The sequence below is a fragment of the Cibotium barometz genome, chromosome 66, assembly GCF_041138505.1.
Source record: "Cibotium barometz isolate CiBa-2024 chromosome 66, ASM4113850v1, whole genome shotgun sequence".
NCBI classification, from domain to species: Eukaryota; Viridiplantae; Streptophyta; class Polypodiopsida; order Cyatheales; family Cibotiaceae; genus Cibotium; species Cibotium barometz.
The window spans coordinates 6,109,036-6,131,003 of NC_141111.1; the positions used below are offsets into that span (position 1 = coordinate 6,109,036).

Consider the following 21,968-nt stretch of genomic DNA (forward strand, 5'->3'; position numbering starts at 1 on the left):
AAATTAGCCAAATTTTTTTTTGATCACTTTTTTGGTCTTGTAAAGACATTGATAATACCATTCTCTCTCTCTTGGGTCACATTCCTTTTTCACACTCATTGCCTGCTGTCCTTGCCAAAAGTTCCTTCCCCTCCTAATACAAGCAAAGCAACCACGACCAACTAGAATAGGCTAATTACATGCCAGGAGAAAACACACTATTTAGGTAACAGGTCCTTGATGTGGATTTGATAACTCCAATTGAGATGTGCCTTGAGTTGAGTTCCATCATCTTGCAAGGTGTTTTGAGGCCACTTCCATCATCTTCCCATGCTCTTTCCACCTTGAAATAGCACTCTTGGGTCCATTTTTGGAGACAAAACTAAGGCCCAAGAAACATGCATTGAGGCTGGTATTTATAATCGATATTTAGAAGATTGTAATGTTTGCATGTTTACAAAAGAGTATACATAGTAAAGAAATGCAAGAAAGCACACATAAGAGTCAGGTTACATTGTGTTTGGATACATGTATGTCTGTACATATGACTTATATGTGGATCACTTGCAATTCCGTCCAAGATGACCAGCATGGAATTTAATACTAAAACAAAAGTAACAATTAGATGATTACATTTTTTTACACGTGATGTGCTTCATACATGTCAAGGAAACGTGACAATCATTTATATTACAAGAGAGGTCACATATACAGAAGCGCTTTTCCTTGTTCTTTGTCCAAGGCCCTCATCAAAGTTCTCCACTAGATCTTGAAAAGCACTTGAGGTTGCCAGTGTTTGAAATGAAAAAAGAGGCCTAGAAGGTAGACACGTGCATTCAATGTGTGTTAGTACAAGGCAAACTCTGTGCTCCTTCATCAAAAGCATTAGAACTTTGATCGGCAATAATCAAAGTAGTATCTTTTGCACACCAAATTGAAACAGCTTGTGTTTTAGCTACCTTACTTTTCATGTTCTGCCTCTGTTTGTTTCAGCCCTTTTTTTTTTAAGTTGCAAAACGAGACTCAATGCTCAAGATGCTCTCACAAACCTGGAGGACTGCTTGGGTGTTCAACCACCACTATACTCAACAGGAGGTTGCTTCCACTAAGAAGGGAAGAAAACTCATCGTACTACACAGTATACAAAATTTTGACTTCAGTGAGTAGCCACCATCATCTTTACACTTTACACTCAGATAAACTACTTATTCACTTCTTTCCACCTGAAGGCGCCCCACGTGGTTTGGCTTTGATCTCAGACTCCTGGACACAAAAAACAAGAGTGAACAAAACAAATTTTCTCTACTCTTTAATACAGATATTGATCCAAGCCACACTTGAAATTGAACTGTACACTCAGATGATATAGAGAAGCAAAACATGCATTATCTACAGACAACATGGTAAAGCTAGGACATGCTCGGGATGTGGAGTTAGTCTGACACCCATATACGTCACTTGACATCAGGTAGTTCACCTTTTCTGTGACATTCCGTAGAATAACCTTTAATCTTAGTCATTTGTTATAAGCCCCCATTTATGGAGTGACCACCAGCCCAGTGAGATCAGACAGATCTAGGTCAGTGACAACTCTCACAGATAGCTGGAGAGGCTGATAAGAGACAACCTTGTCATTGTGACACAAACTTGGTCAGGTTGGGCAGGAGGAAAGACCACTTTTTGCAAGTACTTGGCGTGTGACACTAGTCTTAGATATGCACCAAAAGTATCACGAGTTTATAAAGTGGTGTTTGTAGTAATTGTAACTTAAGTGCTAACTTAAGTGCGGCTTCTTCACCATGACATTTTTCTCTTATTGAAGAGACCTACTAAAGAAAAAAGCTCCTTTAGAAGGCCAAATGTACAACTGAAAGGTTGAGGATACATACTAGGGCTTTGGATAAACACTATTATTACACGGCCTGAAAGATTGTCACTTGAAGGTGACCTAACTTTTGACAGCTAAAACTTCTACTCTTTACCTCTTTTGTGAAGAACAAAAAGAGGGCAGTTAAGAGGGCACACAAATAGCTTTTCACTGAATATATTAGTCTTAAGTTTCGTTAAGTCTTTATTACATATAGAGATCTAATAGAAACCTTCTGCAGCACATGCTTTCTCTCTCCTAAATAACAGTGTTGACAATATATAAATAACCACCTGAGTAGGATGAAGTAAAACGTAATTCTTTGCAGTGACTGGATTGTGGTTCTCTGCACCCTTGCTCCAGTCATAGCTAACCTGAAAATGGCACTTTCATTAGAAATCATGTAGTATAAAGGTTCGTGGACACTTTGCCAAGTAGATAAAGATAAGGTTATTTCCCAACGACGTGCAACCTTGACTCCAAAATCTACTCACAAAGCTTCAAATCATCAACTCCATCATGCAGACTACCTGTGATGACATCCCCACTCGCATCATCAAGGTCCAATACTAGGTGCAGGCTCGTGCATAAACATATGTAACCTTAGTACACAAATCTTCGTAGATTAACCATCACACAGCTTCTATCACTTCTCCGGAGCACCAATTCTCGAGAGCACGCGTGCTCTCTTTCACGCAAACACACATGCACACCCCACGCGGTAGCTGGTCAGGCAATTGCACCACTTTGGATAGAAAGAACAAACAAAAAAACAGCTAGCTGCAACTTGGACAAAGATTTCACAAGAAATCTGCATGTCTGCTAGCACAGCAGAAAGAAGCAACCCCACCCCCCCCCCCCAAAAAATAAAAAATAAATAAAAAAAGAGTAAAGTAACAATTGCATAGCCTAAGAAGATGCACGGGTCAAGGCAAACCATGTCTTGCCACTCGTACAAAATACTTGGTTAATCTCTCTTTCTATTTTTTTCATTCCAATCCATTCCCGCACAAAACCCAAATCTCCCACCTCATACTCCCAAAACTCCAACAGTCATTGTTTAGAATCCTCCAAACACAATGGCACAACCAGAATCAGCCTTCCCATAAAAAGTAAGCCTCCTTACAGCATATGCAAAAATTGTCCCATCAAGATTGAACGTGCTGCAAGGAATAGGTTGATTGCATCGCTGCATAGCCTGCAAAGAAGGAACCAAAGATCAATTTTGAGATCATTGCTTTAAATCATTGAAAACTCACAAAGCTAACACAACCTGTAAATCAAACTATGACCTTTGAAAAGAGAAATCTTGCAGCTCAAGTTGTTTTGACTTTCTTCAAAGAATCATCATTCTAATGGACCACGAAACCTCCATAAAAAACCTAATTCCACAACAAATGCCTAACTGCTCATACATTGCAGACAACAACTAATTGCGAATACGTTGCAGTAGAAGTATCATGTCTTGAGGCTCGCTGTTAGATAGATGTGGATTGCACTTGAACTTGTACAGTTACCTTGCTTAAAGTAACTGTGAAGAGGCACTTAAATTTGTGAACAGCAAGAGGAGACTGTGGAATGGAAAAGCTTTTTCAAAAGAAAGCTGAGGCTTTATGCCTGCACCAGTGATGCGGTTGAAGATGGTGACATAGCTGAGATTGAAAGCATTAACACTTGCTAGAGGTGTAAGGACATACAAAGGAAAGTGGATCCTTTGTGCCGATGCAGAACATCCCACATAACCTCTTAGAGACTAGAAGACCTACAAAAGTGTAGGATAAATACACCAAGAATTGACTTGCTTTTGATGTTGAAAATACACTAATATCAAGGATTGAATGCACTGGAACAAAGAGCCTCATGATTGCATAGGTCTCTTAAATACAAGGTTTCTATATCAAGCAAAGAGGAAGGCCTTCTAGTAAAAATTCTGGGAGAAACAAGCTGGTGCTTTACAAACCCACCGACACCCCCCCCCCCAATAATAATAATAATAATAATAATAATAAACCCACAACCACAAAATTAAAACGTGTGCATGCACCCTCCCTGCCCCCTCCTCCCCTGTGTCTATTACGGTAATTAATTTATTAATTGTTGGGTGACCCAATAAGTGAAAAGAATATCTTGAGTATCCAAGCTAAGTTGAATATGAGTGAATCCGATCAACGGTAACATGTGTGAGACGTGCCCAAGCTAAGTTGATTGTGAGTGAATCCGATCAACGGTAACACGTGTGAGACGTGTGGTGTTAATATGAGAGTTTGATTGTGAGTGAATCCGATCAACTCTGTGACACATGCGACGCATGTGAAGACATTGTGAGTCAATCCAACGTGGGAGTGAATCCAATTAATTATGTTTCACATAGTAGTGAATAATCAAGAGTGAATCTAGATAATGTTTAGCACTTGTCATTATTATTTTTGTAAGTAAATCCAAAGTACTTGTAATCTAACACTGTGGACTATTTTTGAGTATAGATCATAAGTTCGGGACAACGAAGGTGGACACTGGACGGAATTATCTAGCCTTGCACGTGTGCAAAATAATTAATTTTGTATGGTTTGGCCCATTGTACACATGTTGGGCAAGGTTTATTTTCGAAAAGATACTTTAAAAGCATTGGACTATGGTTCAATTTTGTAAAAGCCCAATTTTGGAAAAGCTATGCTATTTATGGCTCAAAGGACTTGAAATATGATTCAAATAGCGCGTGTGAGAGAGGAGCCACACACGTCAGGAGAGAAGATTGAACCCAATCTTGTGTTCTTTGATTTTTATCTTCTTGAGTTTATGCTATCGTATGGTGCAAATTCTATGGTTAATTTATTAATTAATTAATTTGTGGTATATTCAAATCTCCATGTACCAAAGGTCCTGCAACAATGACAGCTTCCCCAACCCCACGCATCACCCCTTCTCTCTCCTCTCTTTCTTGCCCCAACCTCCCTTTCCCATTTCTATCCACCCCCGTATATTTTAAGTCACACATTCTTTCTCTACTGCTCGTTCGATCAGCATGTTACAATTGTGAACCCTGTTCCAAAGGACTCCATGGTAACCACTCCACTTTCTATAAGAGAGGCTGTCCTCAACTATCCATTTCCAAAAGCAGACCTCTAGCTCCTACCTACCTCGGTGACCTCATTGGAGACCACCACACTAGTTTGCAAATTTGTCCGTAGTAGACCATATGGAGACATTCGAGACCTCTACAAACCATTCCTGTAAGCAAGCACAGACCATCCAGTTTCTAGGGAAGTGTTACACCAGGGTTAAGTTCAACACAGCCGCCCCAGCAAAGAGTGTTGCTACAGAGCCTCATCGTGGTACATAGTGCCACCTGTACTATGAGAGAGATGTGAAATATGTATTAGGCATTGGTATCAGTTTCGTGACATTTCTCCTAGCAATAAGTGTCACTTATAGAGTATGGTTTAACCATAGTTGTTTTTCGTACCGGTACGAACCGGTTCGTACAGTACGATACTATACGATATCGTACAGTACAATAATACCGTTGGTCGTCGGTATAGTTATCGTTTTTTCACAATTTTCTGTCCCTTTTTTCGCCGTTTTCTATCCGTTTCTTCCGTCGTTTTCTACCCGTTGTGTTGCCCGTTTTATGACTGTTTTCTTTGCCTTGTCTTGGGCCAAGCCTTTGGCTATGCCATATGGCCTCTCTTGAGCACCTCCTATAAAATGCCCTCCCTCCCAAGCTTCCCTCACATTCAACATTGAGCCTTGAACTTTGAAGCTCCAATCTCCATGCTAGTTGCTACATAGCTTGAGCCTTGAACTTTGATTCTTGAAGCTCTAGCCTCTCTCTCTCTCTCTCTCTAGTCTCAACTATCAAGCCCCCCCCCTCTCTCTCTCTCAACTATCAAGCCACTCTTTCAAGCCTCTCTCCCTCTCTATCTCTCTCTCTCTCAAGCCTCTAGGCTCTCTCTCTCTCTCTCTCTCTCTCTCTCTCAAGAGTCAAGCCTCTCTCTCATTTTCTCAAGCCTCTCTCTCTCTCTCTCTCTCTCTCTCTCTCTCTCAAGAGTCAAGCCTCTCTCTCATTTTCTCAAGCCTCTCTCTCTCTCTCTCTCTCTCTCTCTCTCTCTCTCTCAAAAGCCTATCCATCTCTTCTAACTTCTAAGTTCTCCTTGTACCTCTATTACAATGAGGAGGAAGAAGAATGAAGCCTTCAATGTGCATGCTATCCATGTAGAGAAAGCCGATGGAAAGTCCAAGTCATATAGGTGGACTTGTAAGTATTGTGGCAAACAATACACAAGTGGAGTTACTAGGCTTCTCCAACATCTCGGAAAGGTGGAGAGGCAAGTTGCGCCATGCAAGGAAGTCCCCCTAGCTATATCCAATGAGATCTTCAACAAGATCAAAGGTGGATTGGGTGCTCACCATGATAGTGGTAGAAGCTCAAGGGTGGATGATGAGATCATTTCCTCGCCTTGTGATACATCCTCCCCCACCGCCTCCGTCGGTGCCGCAAAGAAGCAAAGGTTTGAGTCTCCCATGAGACAAGCCACTCTTGCCCAAGCCACTAGAGGTGTCTCTTCTTCTCTATCACATCTCCGAGAACGGCAACGGTTAGCAGATATAGAGATTGCACTCTTGCCCAAGCCACTAGAGGTCTCTCTTCTTCTCTATCACATCTCCGAGAACGGCACCGGTTAGCGGATATAGAGATTGCACGCACCATTATTGAGTGCAATCTCTCATTCCATGTGCTCAAGGTAGATCAATGGAAGTCAATCATAGTGGTTGAGTACTTTAGGTATGGTGCGTGTGCGGTACGAGTACGTAAAGTACGCATCAAGATAAGTACTTTAAGTACGTTCACGGTTTTATATGTGTGTGTGTGTGTGTGTGTGTGTGTAATATATATATACATATGTGTGTATATATATATGTGTGTGTGTGTGTGTGTGTGTGTGTGTGTGTGTGTGCGTGTGTGTACATATGTGCGTGTGTGTGTGTGTGTGTGTGTGTGTGTGTGTAAAATAAGAAACATCTTACATCCATACTGAGAAATGACCACTGACCACTAAAATAATTAAAAAATGAGCCAAATAAGTGTTGTACATTGAACCTCATATTTGGTATGAAGACCTTATCTGTACGAGGTACGGTACGTATGGAGTGGTACGAAAAGTGCTGAAGGTACTCATCAGATGAGTACGCGTACGGAATGCAACTATGAAGTCAATGGTGAAAGCCATTGCAAATGTAGGCCCATGTGAAGGATGGACCGGCATCTCCTATCATGACATGCGCACAAAGAGGATGTGGATGAAAAGGAGAGAATCGATAGATCTCTCAATCCGAGGTGGGCAGCATCAAGTATGGGTGTAGCATCCTCTCCAACGGATGAAGTGACCGGAAGAAGAGAGGCATCATCAACATACTTCTCTCTTATCCTATTGGCACATACTTTGTGCCGGGCGTGGATTCCAGAAAGGTGGGGAGGAAAACATCGGGCACATTCATATATTGCTATATTAAGCAAGGCATCATGGAAGTAAGTTTCAAATTGCGCTCAAGTCTTTAAAGTTTAAAGTTTGGCATATGCCATATGTGGCTATGTCATGACTAAGTCTCATATGCTCATTGCATCCATTCATATGCATTGTGAAATGTAGGTCGGACCAGAGAACATGGTGCAAGTCATCATCAACAACGCTTCAAATTGCCATCGGATGGGGAAATTGCTGGAGCAGGACTATCCCTCCATAGTATGGACGCCTTGTGCCTCCCATTGCATTGACTTGCTCATGAAGGATACGGGAAAGTTAGTGTGGATGAACAAAGTAATGGCCGAAGCTACCTCTATTGTCACCTTCTTCACCACAAAGGCAGCATGCCAATGTTGTCATGACAAAGGATATGCAGGATAGAACGAACCGAGTATATTCCTGGGGAGAACACGAAGCGCTTCTAGATCAACGTACGAAGCATTCAAGATGTTCTGCTTATGATGACTACTTGATTAAGTGGAGGGGGAGATCAAAGAGGGAGTCTACACTGAACTCTGCGAGGAATCTCAAAGCCCAATTCCCCAGCTTCATTGTTGAGGACATCAATGGTCCTTAAGGGGAGAAGTATGTTCCGTCCAAGATACGTGCACACTAGCACGGCATCAGACTGGAGGCCCAACATGGGATACCTAGTGGAGAGAGATCCCTGGAGCGGCGTCGAACTGTAGGCTCCACATAGAAGCCCCCTAGTGGAGAGAGTGCATTGAATATCACTAACAAAATCAAATACACATACATTCAGATTACCCAAAAAAAAAAAGTGAAATAAGGAAGGCTAGCAAACCACAATGCACCAAATCAGAATCATCCAGCACAAGAGAAAGAAGGGATCCAGGTGCATGGGGGATCCCCTTCCAAGTTCACAGCTTCCAATGATGAGTCTAGTCCAAGGATAATATAAAAGGCAATGCAGTCTGCCTTTCTCTTTTGTGTGAGCTCACTATTGAACGCATGTTGTGTAGGAAAATTGCAAAATGTGGTGAAAATTGCAAAGCATGCTCTGATGCACCTTTATTTGATTGCAAGTGTGTAATGACCTGTTTGAGATAATAGATGATCTACTAAGCCACGGAACCAGCAGTTCTAATTACAAGACACGACAATGAATACATACATGGGTGCCTAAGCAAGGCCCCATCCATTCAAGGCATGACATGCAAATCACATTCAGAGAAGCAATGAAAAAGCGAATACAATGCTCTTAATAAGATTCAACCCCTTATTAGCACCAACTTGAAATTTTTTGAAATCTGGGGACCCCAACAAACCTTTAATCTCTGTTTATTTTCTTTGTCCCAAAAATTGTACGCTCCATCAGAGCCGGCCGTGGCAAAAGTTGAATGCACCTACAATAATCATAAACAAGTTCTCTCTCTCTCTCTCTCTCTCTCTCTCTCTCTCTCTCTCGACATTGTATCAGATCCACCAATTGTTGTAACCTTTTTGGTCTCATAGGTCATTTTGGCCTTTTGAGGACGTTAATATATCATTTCATTTCATTTCTCACACACACACACACTCACTCACTCACTCACTCTTTGGTCTATACGTTGATGAGATAGCAGCAAACAGGATTGCCCACTCTCTCCTACCACTTTGGTCTAATATTGATGAGATAGCAGACAGAGCTTTGGGAGCACACGCTCACTACTCGCCCAGGTAGTGGTTTCCAAATAGTTCTATGCAGATGACATTGTCTTGGTGTCTTGGTGTCAAATTCAGGGAAGGGATATCGTGCCAATTTACGGGGGTCAAGCAACCTTCATGCCGCATGTATTGAGGCGACTATGTGGATCCAAGCGCCTCGGACCGTAGTTTCCATGCCCATTTGTCGCCTGTGCGTGGATCCGAGCGCCTAGGACCCCAATTTCTGCGCTTTCCAATGTGCCAAACTTGTGCCCGGAAATGCTAGTGATGTACATGTTCCATGACCAGAAGCTTTGTTCATAACAAAGTGCACATGCACACATGTTTGCATGTTTGAAACTGTTTTCACGTGAACTGTTTTCATGTGACTGCCTACTATAAAGTCCAGTTCACCGGCAAGCCACAAAGGCTGAATCTATGGTGGACCACACATTTGACTCCATGGCAAAGGAGTTGCGTGTGAAGCTAGTTTTTACATATCTCATCCGCAAGAAAGATGTGTTGGAGGGTGAAGCAAGTAAGCTGAAATTCAAGAAACCGTGTCGCATAGAGCCGGGTGGTGCTATTTCTCGCAAAATAAAATCTTTTGTCAATAGAGAGGAGGCTTCGGTTACTTCTCGCCATGCCTCATCACCTCATGGATCAAAGGATGAAAGATATGCGCATGCCAGTTATGCCTTTCATGGTGAGTGAACATGCTCGTCGTGCAGGACATGGGACTTTGCCTATTGAAGTGGCTCATGGAGAGACCACAGATTGGCTGAAATTTTCTCATTAACGCAGGTAATTTACATGATGAACATGCAGCCCATGATACTCATGCCTTAGAGTATTCTCATAAGCAAGGAGATGCAAAAAGGGATGTACCCATGCATGCACGAAGGCCACCCGGAGAGCACATGTATCACATCATACCGAAGATGATTGGAAAGGGGAAAACGGAAACATGAAGGGGAGGAACAGTATGCCAAAAAACAAAACGAAAAGTTTAAAGATATGCCATGAAGGTATCTTTCTAAAACGGTCCGGTTGCACTTTGGTGGATTGAGAGAAGCTCTCGTCTTATCCCATCAGCTATTGGAAAGAGTCTAAAGAGAGATTCTATGCACAATTTTCGCCCCCAAATGCCACGAAGAAGATCATCTGCAAGTCGAACAAAATAGATCAAAAGGACACTAAGTCATGTTACAAAGTTTTGGAAGATCTACTTAGAGGTCTCACCATTTGTGCACGTTACTGAGCCCAACAAGAGAAGAAAATTCGAATCCAGAATACAACCCATCTACCAACAAGCGTAGATGCAAAAAACCCAAACTTTGCAAGAGCTTATTGCTTCAGCCCTTGCCACAAAGCAATTCAAGCAAAACATTATAGCATTCCGACACGGATGAAAATGCTCAAAAGAGCAGCAAGGAAAGGGCTGTCCAAAACCTGTAAAAAGGTGGACAGCCGCCAAGAAGAGACTTCAAAGATGCCCAAGGAGGTGGGAGAAATACTTCATCTCAAGACGACAACAGGCACAAAGTTGGTCTCATCCCGGAGCAAAGAGAGGAATATGCTAAAGAGGGAAAGTGTTTTGCATGAGGAAGCAAAGACCACTTGTTTAGGGAATGCTTGCAATACAAAAAGAACGAGTATGACAGGTAGCCTAAGGTGAATGTAGAAGGGAATTTGATGATTGAGCAATGGATAACTTCATCTCCATGCAAATGCTCACCGCTTTGGGCATTGAGGAAGGGGACTTGGGACCCGAAATGGAAGGGGAAGCCGCTTTTGTGGGTGAAGAGATGCAAGTTACACCTATCATAGGCAAGTTGTGTGTACACATTCAAGGCTATTCAAGGTCAGGATAGACGCCATTCGAAATTGGGCGCAGTAAACATTCATACATGAAGTAGGAAGCTTTCTTGGTCTATGCTCATACTAATCGTGCTTCATTCTACATTTTTCTTGGATTGCCTCGCCATTGTATGAGCTAACAAGAAGAATGTAGTGTTCAAATGGGTAGTGGATGAGGGATGCATTCTTCCGTCTCAAGGAAACTATCATAAGTGGACCGGTATTGATAATTCCGAAGTTACACAAAGCTTTCAATGTGGATTGTGAAGCATTTGTGAAATGTATCAAGATTGTCCTAAATCAAGAAGCACGATGAACAGGAACCAGATTTAGTGGACGAATCTGAATTTATGGTTCCAGAGCAGATCCTTCTATATCGTTTCAAGCAGCGCTCTTGCCGAAAAGAAAGAAAGTCCCTCACGAAGTTTCAAGAACAAGAGACACACAAAGCGGTGTGGCTTAGCAAGAACTTCTTTGAAGATTTTTCAGCATTATTGACGGACTATTTGGAGGCTTTACAGCTTCCATCAAGTTAAATAGAAGGAGATGTCACATGCATCCCGCACTTGGATGCCACGTGGACATATCTGTACCAGCAGGTGCAAGACCTGGACTGGAAACTATTCCCTTGTGAGCCCCAATCCGGGACGAGTCAACTAGGGTTCCACTCTAAGCGTCTAAGGTCAGGTGTACAAGTCTCGTACATGGTCTTGGTCAGGTGTGCAAGTCCCGCACATGAAGCAGTGCTAGTCCGTACTGTGAGTTCCCCTCTGAACTGATGACAAGTGTTCTAGGTGTTCGGCTTCTAGCCAGATACCAAGCATCTAAGTAGGAAGCATATGGTTGCATTTAGGAATGCATGAAGAGCAGGGCCATGGGCTACCCATGCTGCCCTGGTGCGGTGCCCTCACACCTCCCAACACCTCCCCCCCTCTCTATTGGCAGTCATCTCCTGTCTGTATATTTACACCAGGGCCTCTTTTGTGGGTGCGATTTAGGTGTTTACTCATTTTTCCCCACTTTCCATATTTTTCCCATTTTTTCCCTGGTGTGGGAGGCTGTTTTGTTCCTGTCGGCTATTCCAGATGCTAGCCAACTTGACACTGGGGACTCGACCTGGTGTGTTGACCTCGCCGACTGCACCAGAGCTGGTCGTGGGCATTTTTGCATGCTGTCAGCTGTTTTTCAGCAGGCCGACTGGCTGCCTGGGGCCATATAAAATGGCCCCTTGCTCCCCACACTATTTATCTTGTATTCCGGGATTTTCTTGTGTATATAGCAGAGTTATACGCTTCTCTCTCTCTCTCTCTCTCTCTCTCTCTCATTTCTGCCTTTTTCTGCTGTGCACTTGCTCTAGGTGTTTTTAGATCTTGTCTTCATCTCCGCTACATATTCTGACACCCTCCCAGATGGCCTGGGCAGCCTGTTGGCCAGCCATCGAGGCCAGCCCAGCAAGCGGCCAGCCTCAAAGGCGGCCTGGACAGACCATAGGCAGCAGTCAGGACAGTGCACAAGGCGGCCAGCACAATGGGCAAACAAGGCGCATTTTATATGCTTGATAATTAGGTCATGGAGATAATAGAACAGGCCAACCCCGGTTTGCATCCACCGACCCGCATTTGAAGAGGCTATATAAAGCATAGTCTAGAAAGTCTTTTAGGCATCTTATAATTCACAAAGTGCTGAAGCGTTCCAAGGGCCAGGACAGCCAAAGGGAATCCCTAAGCAAAGGTGAAGCTTGAAGGTCAAGAACCACATCAACCACAGGCTGAAGGTTTACAGCCACAGGGAGATATATAGATTCGAGCCTTTTCTCATCATTCAATAAAGCAAATACACCATCCTTGGTGGGGGGCCTACAGAGGGTATGTGGGACCCAATCGGGTGTACTATGCCTCTCTCTCTCTCTCTCTCTCTCTCTCTCTCTCTCTCTCTCTTCCATCCACTACATTGTGCGATCATCTGGAACCAAGGTGCTGAATATTCGTTATTCAAAGTATAATCCTGTCTGTAAGCTTCCGCATGTTACACATTATGTGATCAATCTTGCCAAGGCTAGAGACGTGGAAATGGGGGATCAAATGGTACCTAGACTATAAGTCCACATTCAGGACTACCAGGAGGCTTTGGACTTCCACATTATCAATCTTGATAGGGTGGACTTGATCTTGGGAATGTCCTGGTTTTTTTGTAAGAGCAAGACGATAATGTTGGATTATCGGTCTCATAGGCTCTCATTCGTTCATGACGGTGGAACTTATGTAATCCGTGGTGATATCTCATGTGGATTTTGTGATGTAAACTTGACTCGAGCTTTGGCCAAGGATATATATCAAGCTTGCTCTTTGTGATTCAAATTGTGGATCATATTGTTGTTTTCATGATTTTTTAAATTTTGAAATTTTGTTAAGATCATCTGCTTGTGAATGTAATTCTATCTCAAGTAGTGAAGTTTCTAAAGAACAACAAAATTTAAAGTTCCGTGATGTATTTCCGAGTGAGTTACCAAATGTTCCGCCAACCAAGAGAGGAATTCATCATGCCATTGAGATATTAGCTAGTAGTAATCCCATCTCCTGACAACCTTATCAGTTTGGCCAAAAGGAGGACCACATTGCTCGGTATCTCGAAGATTATCTTCGTAAAGGTTTTGTTCAGTCTAGTAAGTCTCCATCGACCGCTCTCGTTCTTCTGTCACGGAAGAAAGATGGTAGCATGCCCTTCTCTGTAGATTACAAAGGCTTGAAGAAACTCACTGTCAAGAATAGGTACGCTCTGCCGAGGATGGATGACCTGGTAGATCGTCTTCAAGGTGCTAAGTATTTCACCAAAATTGATCTATGGTCAAGCTATCATCAAATAAGGATTAAACCTGAGGACGTGCCTAAGATTGTGTTCCGGACGCGCTATGGCCACCACTATGAGTTTTGATCCTACCTTTTGCGTTGACCAATGATCCTGCTACTTTTCAATGAACGATTTAATTTGTCCATATATGGGAAAGTGGATTGTTTTCTTCTTGGATGACATGTTGATTTACAGTAGGTCATTGGAAGAGCACATACAACACTCCCAGTTGTCTTGGAGATAGTCAAACAAGAGAAGTTGTATGCGAAGGAGTCAAAGTGTGATTTCTTCAACCGAGCACTCTTGTATTTGGGTCACATAGTGTTAAGGATTGTTGATGGTGTAAAGATTGATCCAAATAAGGTTCGGAAGATACTGGAATGGCCGATTCCACAGATGATTAGGCAGGAGAAAACATTTCTTGGTTTCACTCGCTTTTTCAGGAAGCTTGTCGAGGCTTATGCCAAGATTGCTATCCCTTTGACTCATCTTTTATAGGGGGTGAGAAGCAAGAAGGTCAAGATAAGTCCTCCAATGGTTTGGAGTGACAAGTCGGATTGGTTTTAGAGCACTAAAGGAGCTAGTCACTTCAGTGCCTATGAGGCAGATCGTGGATCCTAGTTCATGGTTGAAACGGATGATGCCAGTGACTATGTAGACAGTAGTAGGTACTGCCTTGTTCCAAGATGAGAGACCCATAGCCTTTGAGAGCAAGAAGCTTTCAGATGCACAGATGAGGTTTCCTACCAAGGAAAGGAGCTTCTGGCTATTATCCATGCAAAGAAAATATGGAGACACTACTTGTATGGATCACGATTTGTTGTCTCACCAGATCACCACTCGTTAAAGTATATTTGTGATCAACCCGACCTGAAGGGTCGAAAAGCCACCTGGGTTGACCTCATGTAGGAGTTCGACTTTGAGATCTGTTACCGTAAGGGAGTAACTAATTGGATTGTTGATGCCCTTAGTAGGATCCCTGAGGTCAATGCTATCTCTTTTACTGAGATAACAATCGACTTCTATCTACCTCTCAAAGGGCATTGCCAACATAATTCCCATTTTGGTCGGATTGGTCCAAGTCAGTTGTAGCCCACGAGATCCGAGTGTTCCGCACACTCCAATGAGTGCTGCTAAGAGAAAGATATAGAAAAGTATTCCGTTAGAGATAGATTACTATTCAAGGATGGTAAGATTTGTGTGCCCACTGATCTGGACAACAAGCTTGATATTGCACGAGAGCCATAACGCACCTAGTGTGGGACAACTCAGCATACATAGAAACTTGACCTTGGTTGGCCGGCATTTCCATTGGCCACACATGAAATACAGGTATGCTTCTGGTGCCTCATTCTTCTTTTAGTTCAGTTGAAAGTGCTTCCGTACATCTACAGCCATCCCACCATATCAAAATGCAATGCTGTACAACACCCTAGGGATATACACAGCCCTCATAGATCTCTATCCCTCATAGACAAAAACATGAACAAAACCTGCCATGGATTCAAAAACTTTTCACAAGACTGAAGGAGAGAAATGTTTGAGCTCAAAAGCTCCTCAGCTCTGCACTTTTATTTTGACATAATTGGAGGCTGAAATTGCAACCTACCAAATTGGTCCATGTAAATTGGGGTACCATCAGGATAAGATTTCACTTTATAGGATTTATCTATGCCACTTACAACTTAATGAGATTTTGCCTGTGCAATACAGGTATGCTGCTGGTGCCTCATTCTTCTTTGAGTTCAGTATATGCCCACAAGTGCTACTTCAGTTAAAAGCCAGACAGATGCCATAAACACTATGTAGCATTTGGTCTTCTATGACTAAAAATGTGTGACCAGAAAAAAGGTTACCAATAAAAAAAAGCCAACATGGGTGGAACATGCAGACAAATATCACTTACAGGATGAAAATTGATGGCATTTACTGCATAAATGTCATTATTGTCCCTGTGGCATTTGAATGTGAAGTTTTTGGACTGCTGCGCATCCTCAATATGCTGCACAGCTACTCTACCCTCAATTGATCCCAGCTGATTATAGAGCAACAGCCATAGAATTTCAGTTCCAAATCAAAAATGGCCCCAGTGCATAAGAGAGACTAGACAGTGGCTCACCAAAAAACCCTGCTTGTCAGGGAATGTAGCAACACATCGTGTCTGGTACTTAAGCGGCGACTGAATTCTTTTGTACTCTGTCTGCAAATTATGAACCAGAAGAAAACGTGATAATTGATAAGCTTTCCAACCACACAAATTACCTGGAAAATAATGTCTAGTCTCTTCAATCAAAATCTAATGAAAATTCAGCTTTAGATGATCAGCAGCGTAACTATAGATAAGCCACCTAAGGAGCACTGAAAATTTTCCTTTGATTCGAGAGATGCACAGGTCCTATTGGCGTCTCCCAAACTCTCAAGAGGAACTGAAATCCTCGAAGAATTCTAGCCTCTCTACACCAGAATCCAAAGTTCTAATTTGCAGACTACTCTTAAAAATCAAGTGGGAGATGATATATCAAATAAAATTGGAATCCCTTCAGGCAAACTTCAGCCCAACCACATACCTTGTTAAGACTTAGATGACAAAGAGCACATAAAAGTCCTATAGGCTTTACGCTTCAATCTACCTTACCGGCAAAGCCCACACCTACAGTATGAGGAGGCACACAACGATTTGACCTACGCTTGAAACAAGGGCATCCCAACGCTTCAGCAGTGACCACATTGCCCAATGGCTATCATGTGGCCCCTCCACAACCTATCGAGTGCTCCCTCTTTATTGCCTCGGAGTCTTGTAATTTGGGCCACCTACCATTCACTGTACTCGAGTCATTCAGCACTCAACTTTACTCTGTCCACTTTCAATTGTGCAAGTTACAAAAGATTGTCTTACTGTTTTGTTGCTCTCATGCTTCTGCTTCTTCGGTTCTTAGCTTCTATGCCTAGCATTTCTCGGCAAGCAAAGAAGCAGCAGGTAGAGATTCAACATGCACTGCAAATAATAATTTCTTTACATAAAAACTCTCCATACACACTAATAAAGATTCCCTGAATTAGGTAGTTAAAAAGGTCAAAAAATGGTGGCTTTGATCCAAAGGAATTTTCTTGTTTTTAAAAACAGAAACTTTAAAGAAGCAGTCAATCAGGAAAAAACCATGAAGACCTGAGGAGTTGCAAGGTTGAATATAACAACATGGCGCTCAGCAGTCGCAACCACCATGAGAGGATGCCGAATGCTTATGGCGTAGCATTTCTCTGGAAGCATCTGCGTGTGTACTGGATTTGATTGTCGCAAATCCCAATATCTGCACCATGTCAGGCCATTCAAAGACGGGCGAAGGGCTGATGAAGCTGTAGTATAGAATTTACATATAAAAGTTTTTATTTGCATTAATTTTCATTCTGCAAAGACTTTATGTTGTAGTGGGGACTCCAAAATCTCAATTGCATTTGTGTAACCCTACCATATACTTTCAGCCATAGACATAACAGAAGGAATGTGAAGATTACTTCAGTGTTTTGTCCCAGCTTCCTGTCACAAGAAGGTTCATCTCCGGAATCCATTCGATCTCCTTTATAGGTGCCTCATGAATGCCCACAGTGACAGCCTGACCACCAGATAGAAGTGGCCACATCTTTGCCTGCTTGTCACATCCTCCTGAAAACACTGTTGTGCCATCATCCTTCCATGAAGAACACAGAACCTGTATATAGAAAGAGCAAGTGGGATTCAAGGAAGCTTCAATGCATTAGAAATCTGGGAAAAGATAAATATTTCTTCTTACGGGCTGATCATGTGATATGGCTGCCTTTGGAACACTGGTTCCATATTGCTGGATTTCCCAGCAACGAACCTACACAGGCAATTAAAAAGTGCACCAAGAAAATGAATTCTTCAACTCCAAATAGAAGGCGCCGTGCTGAAAACGAAAACCAACCTGATTGTCCCAGGATGTAGCGACTAAATGATTTGCTTTGGGACTAAAACTAAGGCTTGAAATTCCATCTGAAGGAGGCTGAGTAACCTGCACCCAAACAAAGCTATGCACGATGAGAAAGACAAATAATGCAAGCCTTTCAGAAATGTTAGATGTTGCTATTTGAATAATTAAGACAGGAATGGCTAGCCAATCATAAAAAGAAGTCTTTCAAACACCCATTCAAAATTACACAAATTTGTGTTTTTTCAATAGCAAATAGCCAAACAACAGCACGGTGCTGCATCATGGTACCAAAACAGCTGTACAGGATCTGGCCTCAAATGAAACAAACACAATAAAAGGGGCATACCCAGTAGCAAGAAAAGATGCCCAGAAGTGCCAGGCCAAGCTCCATCTACTGGTCACTGGACTCCAAGTTCTAGCCAAACACAGAAGATTTGCAGCAGTATTGATGCATGGCACATCTGGAGAGATCGATGCAGCAAGGCCATCGAAGTCACCCTCACCCCGCCAGTGGAGTCCATCCGGAGAATCTAGCTCGATATCATTCATACCCTCCATGGACAATGGGGGAAGCTTCATGGTGGCTCAATCTGCATGCGGAAGCCCCGAGAGGCCTTCCTGAGGATATGGAGCCATGGTCCCTTTCTCACTAACAGTGGTGGTGAGGCCACTTGGCACTATAGACCACCTGTGTGACCCACCCCCATCGTACGAGATAGCCTTCTCCTCCTACAGCAGCCAGCCGGAGGAGAAGAGCATCCTCCCCTTTTATGTTTCTTGACTGTCCCGTCTCGTGAGCCGAGTTTGTACTTATTGTCACCGTTTGGCTCCCTGAACAAAAAGGTATCCTCAAATAAATGCAAAGATAGATTCTCTCTGGATCTTTCGATGCATTTGGACACCAATTTGACTAGTAAATCAACCTCCAAATGTCCAGTATTTGGGCTTTGCTGATATGATCAGCAGTCCTATGACATGGACTGATATTTCCAAAGGGATGAGAGCTTTGTTGATATGATCAGTAGCACGTCTGGCAATGCTAGTGTGACTAGTAGGCCAGATCGGGGTCATCTAGTATGAATAGTTCCCTAGAGGCTGGGTGACATACATGGTTTGAGAACGGGGATTTCCGATGTATATTTGCATATGCACTTCATTTTATGTATGTGCGAAGATAACAGATTTACTAGATGCATGACTTGTTTTCGTGCCCTGCAAGCTTGCCTATGTTCGGTCTCGTAGCGCTCCAGGACGCCTAGAACTACTAGCTACGAGACTATGTGGATGCCTTTGCTTGTTGAATGGCGATTGGCTTTTTGCAGGCACCAAAATTGGCCGTCGAAAGGTTCAAAAACCATGTCTAAGCCTTAGTTATGTTTTTATAAGGTGGAGTGTTCACACCCACATTAAAAATGGTTGTGAACACCCCAATGGGCACCCCAACTTTTAAGTCATTTATATAGAAAGACTTGTGCCCTTTTATGAAGGCTTGTGATATTTAAAATAAAACAAATAAGAAGGGCATCGATGGCCACGTGGAAACTATCTGGAGGCCTCACGTATTCACCATGGTAGTCAGCGTGGAGAAGAGAAGGTGCAAAGAACTGGGCACCGATTGACCCTTTCGCAACATTGACGGGGAGAAGACTAAGAAGCAATCAACGAACTGAAGCAGGGAGCATACCCAACTCTCTCCTTCTCCTGGAATCAGCCGACTGAAGCGCAAAGGGGTTACATCTTTCTCTCTCTCTCTCCTGCACCCGAGGGACTGAAGCAAAAAGGACTCTCTCTCTCTCTCTCTCTCTCTCTCTCTCTCTCTCTCTCTCTATACTGCCGCCCGCTAGCCCCTCCGCTTGCACTGTGCGCCCGCTGTTCGCTACTGCCGTTCGCTACTGCCGCCCGCTATTCGCTATTGCCGCCCGCTAGCCCCTCCGCTCGCACTGTGCGCCCGCTGCCCATCACCCCCTATTTCGCCTCGCCTGTTGTGCCCAGCACACCCCGCCATCTCTCTCTTTCCGTCTCTCTGTTCGCCGCCCGCTGTTCGCTACTGCCGCCCACTAGCCCCTCCGCCTCGCTGCCCTGCTGGCGCTATGCTGGCCCGTCTGCCTGTCCGGTAGCCCCTGTGGCTCTCTTTTCCCACCCAGCCTTCCTCAGACCCCCAAGGCAGCAACATAACTCTCTCTGTCTCACTGTACTCCACTCACCTCCATAACGTACCCCCCCCCCTCACTATATTCACACCCTATAAGGGTTTCTGTTTACCTTCCAGTTCCAGTTTCATTTTCTAGGTGCCAGTAGTATCATCTTTATTTTTCATTTTCTAATTTTTTATCCAGACATTGTATCAGATCCACCATGATGTAACTTTTTGGTCTCATTCGTCATTATGGCCTTTTGAAGACGTTAATATAACATTTCATTTCTCTCTCTCTCCTCCATGCCTGTGGGAAGGGCTGCAGAGTAATCTCGAGGAATGGCCCTGAGTCTCCAAGAGAAACTCGAGGCCCTCGAGACGGCAATGAAGGCACTAATCAAGGAGAACAAGAAGACATCCGATTCTAGCCTCAATGAGGTGGAGAACAAACTACACCGGCACATCATGGCCCTTGAAGCATGGGTCATGGACCTTGAACAAGAGAACATAGCACTCGAGGAGGAGGTGAGTGCATTGAAAGTGGAACTGGTAGCCGTCAAGAACACTGAGAAGGAAGAAAGGGAGATCAATGACAACACTGATCTCCAAGAGATCACAAAGGACATGGAGGGAAAACTCGAAGCCAAGCAATCAGGATGGGTTGAGGTGGTGAAGAAGAACATCCGTAAAGAAGTGAGGGAGGAGACTCAAAGGAAAGAACATCAAATCATTCACACCACCATTGAGGAGAAGATGAGGCATGCCCGCCGCCTCAACATTCGAGTCACAGGTATGGCCGAGACACCCAACTCCACTCCCGAGAAAGATGGACAGCTTCTATGCATGAAGCTAGGCTACAGGGAAGAGGACCCTCTCCCCTTCACCAAAGCATGGAGAGCCGGGAAAGACTCAACACGCAAGCGAGCCCTGATCCTACAGTTTGCAGGAAAGACGGAAAGGGTCACCTTCATGAGGAAGAGGGGTCATACTACGAGGCTTAGAGGGAGCTCCTATTTTCTTGGATAATGATCTCACGAGGATGCAGCTAGTGCATAGGAGAGCTTGCATGCCACGAGTCTTACACGCGAGGAGAGAAGGCAAGAAGGCCTTCTATCGAGATGGTCGGGTCATCATTGATGGCCGGCCCATGGATTAGCGGTTTGGGGCCTATGGGACACAAACCAGGCCACTGACAGAGATACACATGGCAGTATGGAACTGTAATGGTTCACTATGGGTGCAGCTTGGACGACTGGAGCATGTTATGGTGAGGAGAGACATCATACTTCTGACAGAGACACATCAGAACCCAGAGAGAGGGCTACCTTGAGTAGAGGGATTCCAGTGGGAGTCAGCATACAGGAGGACCACACGCCAGGGTACCTCGAGAGGATCGGGGGGAGTAGCAGTTCTATTCAGACGGGAGCTACAGGGGAGACTGAGAGTGGTAGCACAGGATCCAGAGGCCAGATACATGTGCTTCAGCTTACAGCTCTCACAGGACAGGGTTATATACATAGCCCTATGTTACTTTCCTCCATCGGGATCCTCCTATGTCATTACAGAGGACATGCCACAGGAGGAGGAGACAGGAGCCTCGCCATACACTTGTCTGTCAGAGGAGATTATGCATTATTCTACACTAGGGGAAGTATTTCTTACGGGTGACTTCAATGCCCACACAGAGAGCAGACAGTGTGAGGTGTATGACCATGATGACATGGAGATCCTCCACCCTATGGATCCAAAGGAGATAGGGGCTAGTCGAGCATCAGAGAACACTGGACCAGACAAAGGACATTACGGGGACCACTTACTAGAGTTGGGAGCCAGGCTCGTCTCGTTATTTATAAGGGGATGCTACAGTGGCCGGGATCAGGAGGGCTGACATGCTTCCCACATGGGGGTCATACACGGACCGGAGGCACGGTGGTAGACTACATTATGGGGTCTTTGGAGGCATCACAGCTTGTCACCTCATTCTCCATCCCACCTCGTCCTATTGGGGCAGATCATATATACTTGGCATTTTCACTAGCCGGATCACCAGTATCACCAACCCCCCACATACCGATGCCACACACTACCATCTACTTCACACATGACATGGTAGACATATACACTGGCAGAGTAGAGGATGGGCTCCTACTCATGGATCCCCTGGC

General features: G+C 43.9%; 1 protein-coding gene across 5 annotated transcripts in view; it reads right to left on the bottom strand.

The window, feature by feature from the left end:
- Positions 1-407: 407 nt before the first annotated feature.
- Positions 408-21,968, bottom strand: part of RAE1 (Transducin/WD40 repeat-like superfamily protein) — a 45,505-nt gene continuing 23,944 nt past the window's right edge. For 2 of the 5 annotated variants that reach the window (XR_015265768.1, XR_015265767.1), the window contains exons 3-14: positions 17,664-17,750; positions 17,511-17,579; positions 17,236-17,429; positions 16,889-17,030; positions 15,842-15,922; positions 15,629-15,757; positions 8,658-8,735; positions 2,973-3,044; positions 2,140-2,220; positions 1,203-1,242; positions 1,029-1,110; positions 408-794 (exon numbers count right to left, since the gene is read on the bottom strand). Coding sequence is in view for 3 of the 5 variants with exons in the window: in XM_086797765.1 (XP_086653891.1) it covers positions 1,189-1,242; positions 2,140-2,220; positions 2,973-3,044; positions 8,658-8,735; positions 15,629-15,757; positions 15,842-15,922; positions 16,889-17,030; positions 17,236-17,429; positions 17,511-17,579; positions 17,664-17,750 (987 nt within the window). In the remaining 2 variants the exon portion in view is untranslated. Of the gene's footprint in view, positions 795-928; positions 1,243-2,139; positions 2,221-2,972; positions 3,045-8,657; positions 8,736-15,628; positions 15,758-15,841; positions 15,923-16,888; positions 17,031-17,235; positions 17,430-17,510; positions 17,580-17,663; positions 17,751-21,968 lie in introns of those variants that run through there. The other 3 variants (XM_086797765.1, XM_086797766.1, XM_086797767.1) reach the window with 2 other exon arrangements.